This window comes from Carettochelys insculpta, chromosome 15 (genome assembly GCF_033958435.1).
Source record: "Carettochelys insculpta isolate YL-2023 chromosome 15, ASM3395843v1, whole genome shotgun sequence".
Taxonomy (NCBI): Eukaryota; Metazoa; Chordata; order Testudines; family Carettochelyidae; genus Carettochelys; species Carettochelys insculpta.
Genome location: NC_134151.1, coordinates 39,721,271 through 39,742,427, shown reverse-complemented (window position 1 = coordinate 39,742,427; position 21,157 = coordinate 39,721,271). Strand labels below are relative to the sequence as shown.

At 56.3% G+C, this 21,157-nt stretch overlaps 1 protein-coding gene across 1 annotated transcript; it reads right to left on the bottom strand.

Moving 5' to 3' along the window:
* Positions 1–367: 367 nt before the first annotated feature.
* Positions 368–9,019, bottom strand: F12 (coagulation factor XII). Its single transcript, XM_075010112.1, has 13 exons — positions 8,966–9,019; positions 8,411–8,450; positions 7,836–7,935; positions 7,471–7,544; positions 6,667–6,774; positions 6,072–6,203; positions 5,749–5,853; positions 5,188–5,362; positions 4,636–5,049; positions 4,429–4,565; positions 1,286–1,429; positions 872–1,020; positions 368–553 (listed from the first exon to the last, which is right to left on the bottom strand). The coding sequence occupies exons 1-13, from the start codon at positions 9,017–9,019 to the stop codon at positions 368–370; spliced, it is 1,818 nt and encodes a 605-aa protein (XP_074866213.1).
* Positions 9,020–21,157: the final 12,138 nt, after the last annotated feature.

Below are 21,157 nucleotides of genomic sequence, written 5' to 3'. Positions count from 1 at the left end.
TTCTGGCCGAAGCTGGGTGTCCAGCCAGCCCGTATTGGCCGGGACGGGCCTGTGCTTGGGACACCAGAAAGGGGCCCCGACCTACATTTTAAAGGGACCAATTGTCCCCTTTTGGGGCCCTCCCCCGCTGACGTTTTTGGCTGGCAGCTGAGCAGGCGCAGTGGCCAGAGAGCAGGTAGGTCACTTTCCTGAGCCTCAGGGTGGGTCCTGGCCAGAGCTTAGGGGAGCGTCGCACCCAGCTCCACCTCCTGCTCCCTGAGCCTCCTGCCACCAGGCCCAGCAGCCCCACCCTGAGGACCTAGGAAGGGGCCAGGAGGCTCTGTCCTGCTGACGCTGGCCCTGGGCCACACAGAGAGAGGCAGAGGCTTTATTTAGGGGATGCGGGCGCAGCGCCCTCCGAGCCGATGTGCTCCTGGATCCAGGCGAGGTAGTGGGCCACCTTGGTGTAGACACCGGGCTTGTTCTGCTCTCCGCAGCCCACGCCCCAGCTGACGATCCCCTGTAGCGTGGCCCGGCCCTGCGCCTCGCACACCAAAGGGCCGCCAGAGTCGCCCTGCAGGGGCAGGAGCCACTCACAGCAGCCAGCAAGAATGGGGCCAGCCTCTCCAGGGAACAGGGGCAGGACGCAGTGCAGGGAAGGGGGCTGACAGGCGGGGGTCCCACAATGCGAGGGGGGTGGGGATGGCAGGCAGGGGCCCATGGCACTGGGTGTGGGATGGGCGCAGCCAGCCGGCTCCAGTGATGGGACAGAGGCTTGCAGCAGAGGGTGGCCTGTGAGGGTGCCTAGGCTGCTGTCCCTGGGGTGGGGGACTCTGCTCAGGAAGGGCTGATCTGGGCCACCCTGCCTGGCTCCCCAGTCCCACTGTCTCACCTGGCAGGCGTCGGTCCCGCCCTCCAGGTAACCAGCACACAGCATGTCTGCGGTGACCCTGGTCCCGTGCAGCAGGGGGGAGCGGCACTGCTCCTGGGGAACGATGGGGACCACGGCTTCCTGCAGATATTCCGAGAGCTGCCCAGCCCCTGCCCGGGAGAGGAGAAGGCACGTGTGTGAGCAGGAACGCTGCTGGCCCCCTGCAAGCCTGGCAGAGACGTTGGCACAGGGAGGCCTCAGCTTGTGTCACCGCGGCGTCCAGCCCGCTAGGGCACGGTGGGGGCAATGTCACCCCTGGCTCTCCCGACGCCAGCCGAGGCAGCCGCTGGTCCTGGGGGCAGAAGGGACCCTGGGGGTGCTACAGGACCAGGCGCTGGGCTTCCAGTCGCTCTGGGGAGTGGGCGGGTCGCTCACCTTCATACAGGTGCCCCCAGCCGGCAATCTCGCAGGGCCGGCTGGTGTTGAGCGGCTCCGACGCACTGGGCAGGCAGGCTGGCAGAACGGAGTGGGAGAACTCGGCACAGCGGCCTGGGGCTTCTTCCCTCAACCGCACCAGTGCTAGGACAACAGGAAAGCAGTGGTGATGGAGAGCCCTGGGGGGGCCGTTTCCTGCACCCCGGAACGGCCCCTCCAGGATCGAGCTCACAGCCCTGGGTCCTGCAGGCCAGCGCTCCAACCGAGCCCACTGCTCTCAGTGGGGGGATGGGCATTCACCACTGTCACGGCTGGGGGGGTGGGGGGCGGAATGGGTGCTCACCACAGCTGTGGCTCACAGGGTCATGCAGGGGGTGGGCGCTCACTGCTCTCGTGGCTCTGGGTCGGGGGGGGTGATGCGGGGGATGGGCGCTCACCACTGTCATGGCTCTGGGTGCAGGGGGGATGGGCGCTCACCGCTATCGTGGCTGTGGCTGGGGGAGGTGATGTGGGGGATGGGTGCTCACCACTGTCACGGCTCTGGGTGGGGGAAGTGATGTGGGGGATGGGAGCTCACTGCTTTCACGGCTCTGGGTACGGGGGTCGTGTGGGGAATGTGGTGACACGTGACTGGATTTTTTTATGTTGGATGTGGAAGCCTTTGTATGCGCTCAGTGTGTCTTTTGGAGCCAGACATTGTGCCGGGCCGTGGGGGCCTAAGGAAAGCCGAGGATGCCCTGAGTCTGTGTCGTGCTAGGAGGCAGAGTCGCAGGTTTTAGCTGTACCAGAAATGCTGTAGTGATAAGATACCCAAGGGGAGGTGAGAACAACCACAAGTCCTGGGGCACCTTAAAGACCAACAGATATTTTGGAGCATAAGCTTTGGTGGGCAAAGACAAAGGCCCAGACGGCCACCACACATCACAGGGACGTGGGACTTTTCTCCCGGGCTGCCAGGAATGACAACGCAGGCCCATGACCCACCCGGTCAGGTGGTAAGACAAGACCTGGGGGCGAACGGAATTTTCCCTCTGCACATTACAAGCTAGCAGCACCCGTCTTAGGCTTTCGTCTTCATCTTTTGTTCCCGTCCCAAGGTCGCATGATGGAGCACGCTGGCTCCAGGCCACGTAAGCGGGACCGTGCCCTGCTGGGTGGGCTGCAGAGACGTTCACGACTCCATGTAGGACATGGCTGGCTGCACCAGCAGCTGTCGCCAAGGTGGGTAAAGCGTCGCTTCAGCCACTGTCTCCCTCACCCTGTTCTTTCTTGCTTTGTAACTAAACCTTTAGGGCTGTGTCTACATGCAAATGGCCATTTCGAAGATTACTAACGAAGCGCTGAAATACATATTCAGTGCCTCATTAGCAAGAGGGTGGCCGCGGCACTTCAGCAAATAGGAATAAGGGGATTTCGAAGTTGCTGGGGTCCTTTCGGAAAGGACCCCTGTCTGAATGAGCCGCACAGCAGCGAGCCGCGGCAATTTCAAAGTGCCACAGCCCCCCGCATGCTAATCAGGTGCTGAATATGTATGTCAGCACTTCATTAGTGATCTTTGAAATGGCAATTTGCATGGCCCTTTCGAGGTTTTGGGCTAGTGTAGACACGGCCTAGATGTTTAGATTTGAAGGACTGGCACAGTGTAGTGACTTGAGTAAGAGCCAAGTGTACATTGACCAGAGCTGTGGCTGGACCTTTCAGGGCCCAGGAGAATCTGTGTGGAGCTGATGAAATAGGTTTGAAGAGCCTCTCACCTGATTTGGAGGTTGCAGGTCTGGGCTGGTGCAGCAGCTGGGAGGTCTGTGGGTTTGCTTGTGTGGCTCTGGCTGGCCCGTGGGGCTGGCAGAGGTGCTGTGGTGGCTGGTTGGATTTGCCTTAGTGAGAAGGAAATCCCAGCCTGGGGCTGTGAGTGGCCGGGTTTTAAGCAAAGATACCTTGGACTGATTCCCTCTGCTGTACCCAGAAACCTCGTTCTATTGCGTGGGCGCCCACCACTGTCGTGGCTCCAGGAGAGGTGTCATGCAGGGGATGGATGCTCACCACTGTCATGGTCCTGGGTGGGGAAGGTCACCACAGGGGATGGGCGCTCACTGATGCCATGGGTCTGGGTATGGGGGGGTCGTGTGGGGGATGGGTACTCACTGCTGTTGGGGTTCTAGGTGTGGGGGATGGGCGCTCATCACTGTCATGGCTCTGGGTGTAGGGGTCACCATAGGGGATGGCCATTCACTGATGCTATGGCTCTGGGTGGGGGAATGGGCACTCACCAATTTTGTGACTTTCAGTGGACGGGTCATCGCGGGTGATGTGCACTGACCACTGGTGTAGCTCTGGGGGTGGGCATTGCGCGGGATGGGCGCTCACCGCTGTCGTGGCGCTGGGTGGGGGTGGGCATTGCGCGGGATGGGCGCTCACCGCTGTCGTGGCGCTGGGTGGGTGGGCACTGCAGGGGATGGGCGCTCACCGCTGTCGTGGCGCTGGGTGAGGGTGGGCGGGCCCTGCGGGGGAAGGGCACTCACTGCTGTTGTGACACTGGGAGGTGGTGGGGGGGTGGGCTCCGCAGGGCATGGGCGCTCACCGCTGTTGTGGTGCTGGGTGGGGCTGGGGGGGTGGGCTCCGCAGGGCATGGGCGCTCACCGCTGTCATGGCGCTGGGTGGGGGTGGGCCCTGCGGGGGATGGGCGCTCACCGCTGTCATGGCGCTGGGTGGGGGTGGGGGGGTGGGCTCTGCAGGGCATGGGCGCTCACCGCTGTCATGGCGCTGGGTGGGGGTGGGCCCTGCGGGGGATGGGCGCTCACTGCTGTCATGGTGCTGGGTGGGGGTAGTGGGGGGGGGGCTCTGCGGGGGATGGGCGCTCACCGCTATCGTGGTGCTGGGTGGGGGTGGGCCCTGCGGGGGATGGGCACTCACCGCTATCGTGGTGCTGGGTGGGGCGGTGGGCCCTGCGGGGGATGGGCGCTCACCGCTGTCATGGCGCTGGGTGGGGGTGGGGGTGGGGGGGCCCTGCGGGGGAAGGGCGCTCACCGCTGTCATGGCGCTGGGTGGGGGTGGGGGTGGGGGTGGGCCCTGCGGGGGATGGGCGCTCACTGCTGTCATGGCGCTGGGTGGGTGGGGGGTGGGCCCTGCGGGGGAAGGGCGCTCACCGATGTCATGCCGCTGGGTGGCCTGCGAGTAGTTCTCGTGTAGCACGTAGCTGTGGGCACGGAGCTGTGCGGAGCCCTGGCTGCTGCTGTTGTAGTGGGTCTGGCCCAGCCTCACAGAGATCTGGGAGACGCTCGGCCTGCAGGGCGACCAGGCGTCAGTCGGGGAGCACCAGTGCCCCTGCCGCGTGTGCACGGCCCCCGACTTGCCTGTGCTCCAGGCAGTGCGCAGCTGTCAGCACCCAGCAGGAGGCGATCAGCGTCCCCCCGCAGAAGTGCTCCCCCAGGTGCAGGGCTGCCAGGTATGGGTGGGCAGCGGGCAGCGCCAGCATGCCGCCGACCACGCGGCTGCGCTGGGACAGGCTCTTTCTGTACCGCTGCCCACAGGCCGGGGCCGAGTGGTTGCTGCTGCTTGTGGGCTTGGCCTCTGGCTGGCCTCCTGCTCCCTCTGTGCCCGCAGCACCTGTGGGGAAAGTGCCGGTCACTCCAGGGTCCCCCCACCCCTCCCCGAGAGCCGGGGGCCTACCTGCTTGTGGCTTGCACAGGGGGATGCTGCAGAACTCCCAGCTGAGCTGCCTGTCCCTCAGCACGTAGCACCAGGGCTGGGTGTCATTATCAGGGTTCCTGCAGTGGTGAAGGCCCCACTCCATCAATGGACTCCAGTCCAGAGCGGAGCACCCGCCCCATCTCCCCCAGCCCGCGGCGGGGGCCTTGCACCTCCTACCTGCCAGCTGCACTTGCTGGGCTGGGGCCCCCACTCACCTGCAGAAGGCATGGCTGCCCAGGCCCCTGATGAAGGCGTCTTGCAAGGAGTGGCTGGAGAACTCGTGGGACAGCAGGTGGGAGTCCCAGGGCAAGCATGGCGCCCCCGAGAGGGTGCTGTGGGCTGTGCCCCTGTACAGGAGCCCGTTCCCGTCGTAACAAGCCTGCTTCTGGTCTGTGGGTAAAGAGACGGTCACTCGGTGCCCTCCGCGGCCCCTCCCTGCAAGGCCTCGGGCCCGACCAATGCTCCCCCCAGCTTCTCCGTCCTGGTGCAGAGCAGACCCTGTGCCCCACCCACAGGAGCAGAGCCAGCTGGGGGCGCCCTGCTGATCTCTCCCGAGCAGCCGCACGAGCGCCCCGCTTACAGGGCGCTCCGACCACGTGGACGCTTCCAGTTCTGCTCTGTGCTGCTCCCTCCTGGGCTCTGGGCGGCCGGGTGCCTGCAGCTCCAGTCCTGGCTCCGAGACAGCCACCAGGCCCAGCCCCCTGGGGTCCAGGCACCCTGACCTGGCCGGTGCTGCCCTCTGTCCCTGCCCTGGGGCAGGCTCTGGGTGGCCGTACCTATGTCACAGAAGCGCCCCACGTAGCCGCTTCGGCAGCTGCAGACATGCTCCCACTTCATCTCCATGCAGCGCCCTCCGTTCAGACAGGGGTTTCTGCGGCACGCTGCAGAGCAGAGACAGGTCTCGGGGCTGCCTCCATGGGGCTGGCACTGACAAGCTGGGGCCAGTCTGGCACACAGCGTCCAGCTCAGCCACCCCTAAGCAAAGAACATCACCGCAGCCTAATGCAGCTCCACCCCCAGCCAGGTGTTTGGAGTAGCCTCTGCCTCCTGTGGGGGGGACCCCGCCACCGTGGGCTAGTGCCCCTTGCCCCACGCTCACCCTTGCCATGGGCTCGCTGGCAGACAGCCTTCCCTCTGGCACAGTGGCACTCCTCCACGTGCGGGGGCTGGGACCTCAGCCACTTCTCTCCCTCAGAGAAGTACGCCAAAAGCTGCTCTTCAAAACAGCTCTCTGCAAAAGCCGAGGGGGCAATGAACCGGGGCCACCCCTCCCCCCAGCCCAGCCCAGCCCAGGCACGGCTCTGTCTCACCCTGGCCTCTGCCCACGCCCGCTTCGGCCAGTCCTGCTCCTGCTCACTGCAAACCCAGGGCCTGCTGCTGGCCAGCCAGCTGGGCTGGCGTTGGGGGTGACTGACCTCGTGGAGGTAACTCGGCCCAGTGGGGCTGAGCAAGGCTCTGGGGTGTGGGAGCTCTGCCCTGGACAGGCCCCGCTGCAAGCTGCTGCCACTGGCAAGGCGAATCCTGGAGCAGCCCTCCCTTGGCAGTGTATGCGGCATGCCCCAGTCGCTGGCACAGCTTGTGGCTGGCAGCCAAGGGGCAGGGGCCCAGGGGATGCAGCAGCAGCTGGGTCAGACTGGGGGGGGTCCCCACTGCCTGTGGCCCCAGCGAGCGAGTTGGGTGCTGGGCCCAGTCACCTTTCTGGCAGTGCTTGCCATGGAAGCGGGCAGGGCATTTGCAGTGGTAGCCGCCCTGGATGCTTGTGCAGACCCCTCCCTTCTCACAGGGGTTGGGCATGCAGGGATCTGCAGAGAGAGGACAGAGTTACATGTGCTGGAGGCCCCAGCAGGCGCAGGGCCAAAGGTACCTGCACTAGGACTGCCAGGCCCCTCTGGGACCTAGCCTGCGGGCCTGGGGCAAGAAGCTGGGCAGGGGAATGCCAGTGTCCCCAGGGAGCTGTGGGAGGTGGTCCCGGGCTGCCTGCAGGGTGGGTGCCCCAGGTGACTGCACTGGGCAGCAGAGTCCAGGTCATGAGGTCGCTGTAAAGGCAGAACTTGCTCCCACCGGGTAGGGGAGTGCCATGGGGGCAGCTATCTCCTGGGGGCACAGATCCTGCTCACCCCTCCCCACACTCCTGTGCCCCGGGGCAGCAGCATCCAGCTCTGTGGGTGTCTGACTGACTCCGCCCGGGCTGGGCTGCTGCTGGCTCTGCTCTGTCTGACAACCCAGCTGCAGAACATGCCTGCTGTGGCTTCTGGCTCCCCCACAGCCTGTGGGGTGCCCACGGAGAAGTGTTCGGGGCAATGCCAGCCGCTTCTGCACCCAGCTCACTGGGCACGAGGGGAGAGGCACAGGGAGGGCCAGGAGCAAAGGGGGCATCATGCCAGCGAGCTGGGGCACCACAATGCTAGCTCACCCCAGGCACCATTCTCCCCAGGGCAGTAGGGGCTTATCTCCTCCCACCCCGCAGGGGTCACTTGGGCTCCCATTGGCTGCCAGACCTGTCACGCCCGCCGCCTCCTCCTCACACAGAGTCCACTTGCCGTGCTCGTCGTAGTTCTCAGTGGTGGCGCACCTGCCAGGGAGGCGCCAGTGAGGGCTTGGCACGGTCTCTGGCTCGGCGTCGTGGGGCACCTGCCGGCCAAGGGCCTTGCCCTTCCCTGGGGCTGACGCCTTGTCCCCAGGGAGCGATCCCAGCTCCCCGGAGGGGTCTGCTCTCCCTGCAGCTCTAGCCCTGGGCACCGAGGCAGCCATCCCGCCCCACCCTGCCCCACACCTTTGCCAGAGCGCGCTGGTGGATGCCCCTCCCTGCAGCCCGGACCCTGCCTTGGGGCTCGGGGCACATGGAGGGGCAGCAGGCTCTTACCAAGGCTGGGGCCTGGCCCCGTGGCCCCGGATGCAGGAATAATGCATCTTGCGCTGGTAGCGGAAGGGGAAGTGGCAGGTCTCCCCAGCAGCTGCTCTCCCTGCAAGGGAAGGGCAGAGGGCGGGAGCTGCCTTGACACAGCCCCACCCTGGGGGTCTGCAGGCCCCTTCTCTCCCCCACCCAGCAGGCGGGAGGGATGGAAAGTCCTTGTTCTCATCTCTCCTGGCACACCCCAGCTCCCAGCCCGGAGGGAACTGCTCCCAGCGGCGGCTGTCCATGCAAGGGGAGGGCAGAGGGCGGGAGCCGCCCTGACACAGCCCCACCCAGGGGGTCTGCAGGCCCCTTCTCTCCCCCACCCAGCAGGCGGGAGGGATGGAAAGTCCTTGTTCTCATCTCTCCTGGCACACCCCAGCTCCCGGCCCGGAGGGAACTTCTCCCAGAGGCTGCTTGTGCCCGTGACACCCCCAGGACAGGCTTCTAGCCACAGCCAGGTGCCCCCGTACTGGCAAGCCCAGGCAACAGCGGGCATGTAGCCAGGCAGCCGGGGGCTGCTGTCCCCCATGGCCAATACTCACCCTCCTCATTCATCCTTGGGTGGGGCTTGGGAGACCGATGCTGCAGGAAAGAGCCCAGTGAGTATGTGCACGGGTCCCCCACACTGGTCCCTCACTGCTGCCCAGGCTGAGTGGCCAACCCTGGGGCTCCCTGTCCTGTGTGCCTCTGGGGACAGGGCCTAGCCCATGCCTGGCTCTGAGACTCTCTCATGGGGGTGCTGCTGCTCTCTGTGGTCCTTCAGTCCCTCCCCAGGGGCTGGTGCCCCACTCCCAAGTGCCCAGAGAGGGACGGGCAGCAATAACAGGGCAATGGTTCTCAGGACTATCCCACTCCATGGCATAGACTTTCCCCAGCCCCAGTGAGTGTGGGCCGTGCCTGGCTCCCAGCCCCACACTCAGCTCTCCAGGCTCTAAGCCTGGGCATCGCCAGCCAGGACTAGCCTGGGGCTTGAGGGACACTCAGGGGTCGGGGCACACGAAGGAATGTGGGGGCAGAAGCTGGAAGGGTGGGCGTGACAGAGGGTTGAAGCCAGGGAAAATTGCTGTGGTTTGGGGCGGGGAGTGGGGGAACCTTACCGGGACAGTAGCCCCCAGGCTGAGCAGCAGAACCAGCAGCAGCAGGGACATCATGGTGCTGTGCAGGGCAGTGGCTACGCCTGCTCTCAGGCAGAGCCAACAGTCCCAAATTGATCCAAGCCAAAGCAAAGGTCTTCTGGGGCTGCTGGGAGTGGGGGCAGAGCGTAAACAAACCTGCTCCCTTTGGACTCTGCTGAGACTTTCCAATTCACAACGCACTGCTGAGAAAAACCAGCAGCCGCAGCCCAAGACTCACCACACCAAGGTGGCCAAAAAGGAGGGATCAGGGATCAGCTGCTCATCGGGGAGTGCAGGGGAGCAGGGGCACAAGTGCTTTACGGAAGGGATGGGGTGCACAGGGCATGGGGCTGGGGGCCACAGCAGAGCAGCAAGGCTGGCTGGGGTCTGGCTGGGGCAGGTCTACCGCAAACTCAGAGACAGCAGGAGAGGGCCAGCAACGACACTTAGACGCTAGAGCCGCAAGAATGGGCAAAGGTGTCTTGTAGTGCTCAAGCAGCGCAATCTACAGCAGAGCCCAGTTTATCTGATCCAACTGGAAGTGGGCACAGAGTACCAGAAGGAGGCTGCCAGGCAACTCTCCAGTACCACATTCTACAGGCCTCTGTCCGAGGAGCCCACTGAGGAGTACACAAAGAAACTGCAGCATCTGCTCAGGACCCTCCCTATAAAAACACAGGAACAGATTTACACAGACACACGCCTGGAACCCAAACCAGATTTATTCTGCCTGCTACCCAAGAGCCATAATCTTGGGAATCCCGGACGCCCCATCACCTCAGGCATTGACATCCTCACCACAGCACTGTCTGGATATGTGGGCTCTCTACTTAGACCCTATGCTACCAGTGCCCCCCAGCTTTCCTCGAGGTACAACAGACTTCCTCAGGAAACTGAAATCCATTGGTGGCCTTCCTGAAAACACCATCCTGGCCACCATGGATGTAGGGGCCCTTTACACCAATATCCCACATGAAGATGGACTCCAAGCTGTTAGGAACATTATCCCTGATGAGACTGTGGCACAAATGGTGGCGGAGCTTTGTGACTTTGTCCTCACCCACAACTATTTCAGATTTGGGAACAAATTATACCTTCAAATCAGTGGCACTGCTATGGGCACCCGCATGGCCCCACCGTATGCCAACATCTTTATGGCTGACCTGGAACAGCGCTTCCTCAGCTCTCGTCCCCTGGTGCCCCTCCTCTGCATTGATGACAATTTCATCATCGGGACCCATGGGAAGGAGGCTCTTGAAGAGTTCCACCGTGATTTCAACATTTTCCACCCCACCATCAACCTTAGCCTGGACCAGTCCCCACAAGAAATTCACTTCCTGGACACTGCTGTGCAGATAAGCGACAGTCACATAAATACCACCCTATACCGCAAACCCACGGACCACTGTGCTTATCTACACGCCTCCAGCTTCCATCCAGAGCACACTACATGATCCATTGTATACAGCCAGGCACTAAGGTACAACCGTATTTGCTCTGATCCATCAGACAGAGACAAACGTCTACAAGACCTTTACCAAGCTTTCCTCAAACTACAATACCCACCTAAGGAAGTGAGGAAACAGATTGATACAGCCAGATGGGTACCCAGAAGCCACCTGCTAGAAGACAGGCCTCGCAAGGAGAACAAGAGAACACCACTGACCATCACATACAGCCCCCACCTAAGGCCTCTCCAGCACATCATCAGTGATCTGCAACCCATCCTGAACAGTGATCCTTCACTCTCACAGACCTTGGGAGGCAGGCCTGTTCTCACCTACAGACAGCCTGCCAACCTTAAACAAATCCTCAGCAGCCACTACAAATCACAAACCAGTGACTCTATGCCAGGAACCAGCCCCTGTAACAGTCCTCGCTGCCAACTCTGCTCACATATCTACACCAGTGACATCATCACAGGACATAACAAACATCAACCGTACCATCAGGGGCTCCTTTACCTGCACATCTACTAATATAATATGTGCCATCATGTGCCAGCAATGCCCCACTGCACTTTATGGCTACGTCTACACATGCCCCAAACTTCGAAATGGCCATGCAAATGGCCATTTTGAAGTTTACTAATGAAGCGCTGAAATGCATATTCAGCGCTTCATTAGCATGCGGGCGGCAGCGGCGCTTCGAAATTGACACTCCTCGCCACCGCGCGGCACATCCAGACGGGGCTCCTTTTCGAAAGGGCCCCGCCTACTTCGAAGTCCCCTTATTCCCATGAGCTCATGTTTGGGGCACGTGTAGACACGGCGTACATTGGCCACACTGGACAGTCTCTGTGTAAAAGAATTAATGGACGTAAATCAGCCATCAGGAAGGGTAATGTACAGAGGCCTGTGGGAGAGCACTTCAGTCTCCCTGGATGCCCACTGGCAGATTTAAGGGTGGCAGCCCTGAAACAAAGACATTTCAAATCTCAGAGAGAAATCTGTGAGCTGCAATCTATCTGCAACTTTGACTCCAGTAACCAAGGATTAAATGGAAACTGGGAGCGGCTCGCCCCTTCCACAAAGAGCTTCTCTGCCCTAGGTGTTAACATCTCCCATTAGACTGAGAATGGGCCATATTCCCCCCGCACCTCCACCCCGCCTCTTATCTGACCTGGTTTTTCCTCTCTCCATACACACTGCTGACAATGGGCCTTTTCCACCCTGACTGAATAGCCCTTGTCAGCTCTGGGCCTCCCTCTTCCCGGGACCCACCTCTCTAAGTACCCCTCTGAACCCACACACCACCCCCACTCATGCATCTGACGCAGTGGGCCTTTGCCCACAGAAGCGTATGCCCCAAGACACCTCTTGGTGTGCACGGTGCCCCAGGGCTTTATTGCTCTGGAAGCTGCAGACTGACAGGGCTGGCTCCCTCTCTGCACTTGGGGACAGGTGGGTCACCAAGATGTGAGTCCCGAGGATGGGAAAACCTGATGCTGCAGTGTCATCTAGTGGGCAAAGGCAAAACCTGCTTCTGGCCCTGTGCTGCTTGCTCAGCGCCGGGTAACTAAGGGTGGGATGGCCTGGGCTCTGCTGTATTGTGCCCAGCAAAGAGGAGGTTAAAGGGTGACTCATTACAACCAACAGGCAACTAACAGGGGAACAAATGTTTCACAATGGCCTTTTCCATCTGGCAAGGAAAGAGATGGCACCTTGGTGAGCAGCTGAAGCGAGATAAACTCAGCCTGGAAATTAGCTGTAGGGGTTCTCCGTCAGGGAGCACTGTTAACCAGAGATAGGCTGCGTTCCGAAGAGCCGCTCTCGGAATGATTCGGAGAGGGTCTCTGGCCTGCTGTGTGCATGGGGTCAGACTAGGGTAAGCGTCTGCAACCAAAACAGCAAGAAGAGCCATTTCTTCCAATTTGGTAAAAACCTCAATAAAGAGCCGCAAGGCACGTGAATATGAGACGGTCCTTAACACATCATGTCAAGCCACACTTTGTGCAGCCCCTATTTCGAGAGCAGCACACACTGATTTGTAATGTGACACGTCTTCACAAACTTTTTATGTATTCTATTTCCTCCCACTTCACGTGTGCTTGTATCACTGTCTTCCTGAGTTTCACTCCTGAACCGTCTCTCTGAAGGACCTGGGAGAAGTTATGCAATGTTTCGAGATTCCATATAATTTACTATTTAGATATGAGTTGTTCACTTTTGGGCTTTTAGACATTCACTGTTTATCGAAAATTACCAGGAGGGGCTTTTTTACTTTGCAATTACAGCATTGGGAGCCTCGAAAGTCTGTCCTGAGAATCTATTACTCTTGCAGATGTTAGGCAAAATACAGCAGGCACTTATCATATGAGAACCCTAATGAGAAACAGCTAGCCTTGGCCTGAAGCACCACCATTTTCCCTACAGACTTTAAACACATACTCCACTTTCATTCAACAACTACTCTACATAAAGTCAAACTGTCTTCTTTCGACAAAGTACCCATTAAAAGGTTTCTGGAGCTAGGGAACCAAAGATAAGCTGGATCTTCTGGAATGACAGGATAAATCATAACTCTGCTAATGTCCATAATGGTCTATGCAGCAAGTAAGCTCGAGTTTCTGTAGCTTCCAGTATAATGGACCTTTCTAAGGCAGTGGTATTAACTCTGGTGATTCGTTTTCATGATGATCAACAGTACATCATGGAGAAGTGCTCCTTCCTGATATTGTGTGGGTGTTGACCCAGATAGTTTTGGAAACCTATCCTGCAGAACCAGCAATAACTTTCCATTTATCATCAAGCTTTAATGCAGCACATCTGCACCTTCCTCGTAACAACACGAGCCTCCATAACAGAAGCCCTGAGAGTTGATCTACCAACACCCAACTGCAACCAAACTATTTAGATCCAGCAGAAGCAGAGACCCTTTTTCAATTTCTAGATCAAACCAGTCAAGAAAGCAGGTTAGAAAGTGTCCAGACTGAATTTCACACGTTCCAGCTGCAAAGCCTGGGAAAGGGTTCCTAGATAAATTGGAGGATTGGTCCTAAACAAATCAGATAAAGTTCAACAAGTGCAGAGTCCTGAACCTAGTATGGAAGAATCTCAAGCACTGCTACAGGCTGGGGACCGACTGCCTGGCTGAGCAGCAGTTCTGCAGAAAGAGACCTGGGGATTACAGTGGATGAGAAGCTGGATATATGAGTCAACAGTGTGCCCTTGTTGCCAAGAAGGTTAATGGCATGTTGGGCTGCCTTAATAGGAGCAACGGCAGCAGATTGAGGGAAGTGGTTATTTCCCTCTATTTGGCACCAGTGAGGCCACATCTGGAGTACTGCATCCAGTTCCGGGTCCCCCACTACAGGAAGGACGTGGACAAACTGGAGAGTCCAGCAGGAGGGCAAGGAAAATGATTAGGGGGCTTGGGCACAAGAGTTATGAGGAGAGGCTGAGGGAACTAGTCGTATTTAGTCTCCAGAAAATGAAAATAGTGGGGGAATTTGATAGCAGCCTTCAACCACCTACCTGAAGGGGCGTCTAACAGGTTGGGTCAGAGATCCCCTTGAGACTGTCACCTGATGGACTGATCATACCACTGCACCTGCTTGCTTGACCTCTGGGGAATCCCACCACCGGAACCTCCAGTCTCCTCCAGCAAAGGCACAAAGTTGGGGTAACTACCCCCAGCAGAGCAGCACAAACACTGAGAACAGCTCCACTTGGCAAGGCTCAGTCACAGGGACTTGACACAGCACCCACGTACACTGCCCCAATGAGACCAGAACCCCAGACAAATGAGCCGCAGGAGGCAGAAGGTGTTGGTTCGTAGGGGTAGCAGCTAATTGACAGGGCACCTGACAGCTGGAGAATGTTACAGAGAGCGCCTATTGTCAGGGCCTACCAGTGGGAGCTAAGCACCCACTACTTTTCACATGGGTGCTCCCAGCACAAAGCACCCATAAAGTCAGCACCTATGTTAGCTGCTCCATTATCTTGCACAGGACTAAGCTCAGGCCAATAATTAGCAAGACACATGGTTCACCTTTTCAAAATTCGCACCTCACCAGTGACCCTTCTAGTCAGTACTCCAGAGCTTTGTGCAAAGTAACGTTAATGATGTAATAAGGTCTTTTAAACCAGCTCTTTTGAAACTCTTGGATGCTGGTTGCCTAGGCCTTTTGATTGAAAAGTGCCTAGCTTTAGTAACATTAATTAGCCAGATATCACGTAAGAGATTGCCTCACCTACGAGGTCACATTCTGCAGGAAAAATGAAAGACAATGGATTCTGGGAGCAAAACCAGGGGTACTAGGTAGACACTCAATGCCTCACTTCAGAGACAAACTGCCAGCGGGTTTCACTTTATGAAAGGCTCACAATCAAGCTCTCTAGAAAACGCTGCAAACAGTGGGCAAGTTAGATGGGAAAACATCCTATTCATTCAATTTAGTCTCTGCAATATGTAATGATGACAGACACAGGTTGCCAGCACCAGGGATTAAACCTACAATCGTAGGGACTAAAGCCCTGTGCTCTATTGCACAAGCTGAAGGATAGCTGGCTCAAGCAGAGAATGCACTCACCCTAGTATGAGGTCTCATAGAATCACAGGGCTGGAAGGACCTCAGGAGGTCATCTAGTCCAGCCCCCTGCTTCAAGCAGGATCAACCCCCACTAAGTCACCCCAGCCAGGACCTTGTCCAGCCAGGACTTACAAACCTCTAGGAATGGAGATTCCACCACCTCTGTAGGCAACGCATTCCAGTGCTTCACCACCCGCCTGGTGAAAGTTTTTCCTAATATCCAACCCACTCCTCTCCTCCTGTAACTTCAGACCATTGCTCCTTGTTCTGCCATCTGACACCACTGAGAACAGTTTCTCACCATCCTCTTTGGAGCTCCCCTTCAGGAAGTTGAAGGCTGCTATTAAATCACCCCTCAGTCTTCTCTTCTGTAAACTAAACAAGCCCAAATCCCTCAACCTCTCCTCCTAAGTCACGTGCTCCAGCCCCTTAATCATTTTTGTTGCCCTCCCCTGAACCTGCTCCAGCAAATCCACATCCTTTTTCTTTTATTGGTGGGGGGGAGGCTCAAAACTGGACACAATATTCCAGATGTGGCCTCACCAGTGCTGAATAGAGGGGAACAACCACTTCTCTAGATCTGCTCCAAATGCTCCTCCTAATGCACCCTCATATGCTGCTAGCCTTCTTGGCTACAAGGGCACATTGTTTACTCATATCCAGCCTTTCATCCACCATAACCCCAGGTCCCTTTCCATCGTACTGCTGCTCGGCCAATCAGTCCCCAGCCTATAACAATGCTTGGGATTCCTTGTTGAGCCGCATCAGATTTCTTTTGGCCCACTCCTCCAACTTATTGAGGTCACTCTGGATCTTATCTCTACCCTCCAACAAGTCTACCTCTCCCCCAAGCTTAGTGTCGTCTGCAAACATGCTGAGGGTGCAATCTAGTCCCTCATCCAGGTCATTAATAAAGATGTTGAACAACAACAGCCCCAGAACCGAGCCTTGGGGGCGCAAGTCCTGTGGCATCTCATAGACTAACAGATATTGGAGCATAAGCTTTTGTAGGCATCTGACATGATGTATCTGACAAAGCGGGTCTTTGCCCACAAAAGCTTATGCTCCAATATCTGTAAGTCTATAAGATGCCACAGGACTTCTTGTTGCGTGTCTAAGGCTACATCTACATGACAGCCTAAGTTCAATATAAGCTACGCAATTAGTGATATGCCAATTGGGTAGCTTATTTCAAGTAGCTTTCAAAATAGGCTATTTCGCAACATGGCACTGTGTAAAGGGCACCACATTGTGAAATAAAGCACTATTTCGAGGCATTCTTGTATTCCTCCCCTTCACTGTACAGGGATTCTGACACATAATGGCTACGTCTACACGTGCACCCAACATCGAAATAGCTTACTTCGATGTTGCGACATCGAAATAGGCTATTTCGACGAATAGCGTCTACACGTCCTCCAGGGCCGGCAACGTCGATGTTCAACTTCGACGTTGCTCAGCCGAACATCGAAATAGGCACAGCGAGGGAACGTCTACACGTCAAAGTAGCACACATCGAAATAAGGGTGCCAGGCACAGCTGCAGACAGGGTCACAGGGCGGACTCAACAGCCAGCCGCTCCCTTAAAGGGCCCCTCCCAGACACACTTGCACTAAACAGCACAAGATGCACAGAGCCGACAACGAGTTGCAGACCCTGTGCCTGCAGCATGAATCCCCCGCTGCAGCAGCAGCAGCCAGAAGCCCTGGGCTAAGGGCTGCTGCCCACGGTGAACATAGAGCCCTGCAGGGGCTGGAGAGAGAGCATCTCTCACGCCCCCAGCTGATGGCCGCCATGGAGGACCCGTCAATTTCGACGTTGCGGGACGCGGATTGTCTACACTGTCCCTACTTCGACGTTGAACGTCGAAGTAGGGCACTATTCCTATCCGCTCATGGGGTTAGCGACTTCGACGTCTCGCTGCCTAACGTCGAAGTTAACTTCGAAATAGCGCCCGACGCGTGTAGACGTGACGGGCGCTATTTCGAAGTTAGTGCCGCTACTTCGAAGTAGCGTGCACGTGTAGACGCAGCTAATGCCTTTTATCTCGAAACCTGTTTTGAGACAACAGGCCACGTCACAGATGTAAGCAGCTATTCCAGGATACCACCGTATCCTGAAACGGTGCCCACCGTTTGGATGTAGCCTAACTGTTGTGTGGTAAGCAGTGCTGTGAGCAAAGGTGTGATGACAGGTTGAAGCTCTTTTGTCTGGTATTCTCTCATCTGGCAGTATCTGTAGTCCAGCATGACCATGGATGTTGCTGGACCAGAGAGGCCCAGCTGCCCAAAGCCAGACTGGCAGGAGGATGCGCCAGCTAGAGGGCAGAAGCAGGGAGCTGAGTCGTAAATCCCTGATGGCAGCCATGCAGGAATGGGGAGCCATGCTGGGGATCCTGCAGGGAGCTGCCCAGGGGCAGGGATCCCCAGCAGCAGCCCTGTGGCAGCAGAGCGCCTGGCTAGGGATCCTTAGCAGCAGTCCCACAGCTGCAGAAGCCCAGCTGGGATATGAAGCCCACAGGCAGCCTGGGAGCAGGGAGCAAGTGCCACCCAGAAGGGGCGACTCCCCCTGGACAAGCCTGGAGGCCCAACTTTCCCAATGCAGCACATTTCCTAGTTTGGGATCACTCAGGTGCCGAAGGTGCTGCACCAGGGGATGTACACCCTGCAGTATACAAGAGAGTTCTGTTCCTTCCAGAGCAGCAAATCTGAGCTCTTCAGCAGTGCAAGGGCTGGTGGCTGGAGCGATGCTCAGAGGTTGGAGCTTGTTGATCACTACAACCCCTTAGAGCAGGATTTGGGAACCTACAGCCAGCAGGACAATTCAGCAGCCACACAGTGAGGCTACCTAACTTGCAGCATCTGCGTGTGTAGTACGACGAAAGGCCTAAGCCCATACAGCACAGGCCTGGTTTGAAGCCTAAGGCCCAGCAACAACAGACAAAACCTGGCTCAAAGCAAAGCTGACCTGTGAGCAAGAAGGCAGCGCCTGCTAACAGAGCTTGGCACAGACAGGGCTGAGTACCACACCCCCTTTGGGAATCGGTCCAGATGCAGGACAATAATTGCTACCGTTCATAAATTGAAATCACAAGGCACCACTCATTAAAAAACCCCTTGGTGCCTACTTGGTATTTTGTCTGCCAACTGCAGCCAATCCCAGGTGCCCCAGAGAGCATGAACAGAGCAGGTAATCACCAAGCAATCCCTCCTCTGTTGGCCATTTGCATTTCTGACACGGGAGGGGGACACCATTCACATCCATCCGGGCTAACAGCCATTGACAGACCTACCCTCCATGAATTTGTCTAGCTTTTTCTCTGAATCTCGTTAAAGTCCTGGCATTCACAACAGCCTCTGGCAAGGAGTTCCACATGCTGTGTGTGCATCACGTGAGGAAATACTTCCTTCTGTTTTAAACCTGCTACCTATTAATTTTATCTGGTGACTCCCTCGTTCTCGTGTTATGTGAACAATAACTTTTCCTTATTTATCTTCTACATGTCATGATTTTATAGACCTCTGTTGTATCCCCCCTTCCTCAGGGTCCATTCCTTGCCCTGTTGAGGTGGCTTGTGTGTCTCAGGGACCCGGAGAGCGGTGCCAGCGGGAGCTACAGCTCCTGAAAGGGTAACCCAAACTGGACAGGTCAAAGGATAGAGACCAGACAAACGTGGATCACCTCTCCCTGAGGTAAAAGGGGTTGGCATAGGGTTAACAATGCTAGCTGTAAAAAAACAAAAGTTACAAAGAAACTTACAACTACACAAGTCTTGGGAAGAGCTGACAATCTGCTTGCATTGAGTATGAAGCATGGCAGGGAAAGCCAAAAGGAAGCTGCCCTGCAGATGACTCGTCTCTCACCCAGGACAACCACTCGGTTTGGTATGTGGAATGTTTGGACCATGGATCAAGCAGGGAAGGCAGCACAGATTGCTGTGGAGATGAAACAGTACAAGCTTGCAGTTTTGGGCTGTGTGAGACAGGACGGACAATCTGGGCAGCTATACCTGTCAACAAGCGAAACTCATCTACTCAGGACATGAGGATGAACCACACACACAGCAGGTGCGGGCTTTATGTTATCAAGAGGCATCCGATGCTCCAGTGGAATGGACAGCAGTATCAGCACGCATCATCACAGCCAGATTCTATATCAAAGTGCGAAACGGGGCTGCTTGTGCAATGTTATGCACTCACAAATGAAGCAGCTGAGGAATATAAAACCGACTTCTATGAGAAACTACAAAGTGTGGTGAACCAGAAAGCTAAGAAGCATATGTTGATTTTGAAGGGGCAACTTCAATGCGAAATCTTGAAGCATCAATACAGGCCAAGAACAGACCATGGGAAAAGAAGGCCTAGGCAACATGAATGGAAAATGGAGAGCACTTCAGTAACTTTTGTTCCTTCAACAGATTTGTGTGGAAAAACACTACCACCTGTCACCAAAGGATCCATAAGGCCACTTGATAAGGATATCAATGGCAGGCTAGGGAAAGCAACAGCTGCATTTAAGACTCTCCATCCCATATGGAGTTCACAAATAACATCTGTGAAGACAAAACTGCTGATCTTCAACACAAACGTGCAGCGTGTGCTCTTGTATGGCTGCGAGACCTGGCGAATTAAAAAGTCTTCAAATCACAAGCTACAGACATTCATAAACAGATGCCTGAGGTACATCCTCCCCATCAAATGGCAAGACCTGGTCACAAACAAGGAGCTTTGGAACAGAGCAGGACAAGAACCAACTGACATTGAAATCAAGAGAAGAAAGTGGGATGCCTAGGCCAGACTCTCAGAAAACCATCATCCAGCACTGTCTGTCAGGCTCCCAGATGGAACCCACTAGGAAAATGCACCAGAGGAAGATCTTGAACAATGTGGAGGTCTACTGAGACTGAAAGACAACAACTGGGGTACTCAGAGTCAGCAAGAAGTTTTGTCCCAAGACAGAGTGAAGGGGAGGAGACTTTTAGATGACCTATGCACCCAGGAGAGTACGAAAATGAAGTAGCGGTATCATATCCTCCATTAGTCTCTTCTTTTCTAAGCTCAATATTCACAGTCTTTATAATCTCGCCCCATATGGCAGCCATTCCAAATTATTTTGTTGCCCTTTTCTGAAATTTTTTCCAGTGCCAAGGTATCATTTTTGAAATAAGGCAACCACGTTTGTATGCACTGGTTGAGATGTGGGCATACCATGAATTTATATAGAGGCAGTAAGATATTCTCTGTCCCCTTTTTAATGATTTCTAACACTCTATTGGCCTTTTTGACTACTGCTGCTGCACATTGAGCAGATGCTTTCAGAAAACGATCCACACTGATGTCTCTCAGGTGGTAATAGCTAATTGAGTACCCATCATGTCATACATGTATTTGGGATTTTGTTTTCCCCGAGATGCATTACCTTGCATTTATCAACATTTAAAATGCATCTGCCATTTTCTTGCCCAGTCACCTAGTTTTGTGAGATTCTTTTGAAGCTCTTCAGTCTGCTTTGGCTTAACTATCTTGACTAGTTTAGTATTGTAGTATCAGTCTAGCCACGCTGAGCAGCCACACAGGAGCAAGGAAACTGCTGGAGTCCCTTGCCAGACTGGAATGCTCAGCACTCACAGCCATGCTGGGCAGCCGGGCAGCAGCAGGGAAACAAAACAGCAGGGGCCCCTTTCTCACTAGAGCACTCACCAGGTCACACTGGGCAGCTAGGTGGCAGTGAGGAAATCAGTGGAGCTCCTCCGCACCTGGTGCAGCTGCAGCAGGAAGCCAGACCATGCAGCTGTCTCCAGGAGCATCCAGCCCCTGCAATCAGTTAAGGAGGCAAGCGGGAAGATGAGAGAAGGCCCACAAGCTTCTTCTCTGTATAGGGTGCCAGGAAAAGGGAGGAATGGGCAGCCATATTTGAGCAAGAGCCACTTCCCTGGATGGGGCGCTAGGAGAAGCAGTAAAGGGCAGCCTGAGCCACGCCAGCCACCGAGCCCCTGCTTTAACTAGGCAGACATAGCGGGCCAGCCCCATAAGCTCTACTCTCTCTGTGTGGCTACGAGGTTTTTTTAACTTCTTGTAATAGCATCTTTGGCACATGCTGTCTTTCCTCATGACAGATGTGTTGATGTTGCAGGGGGGCTA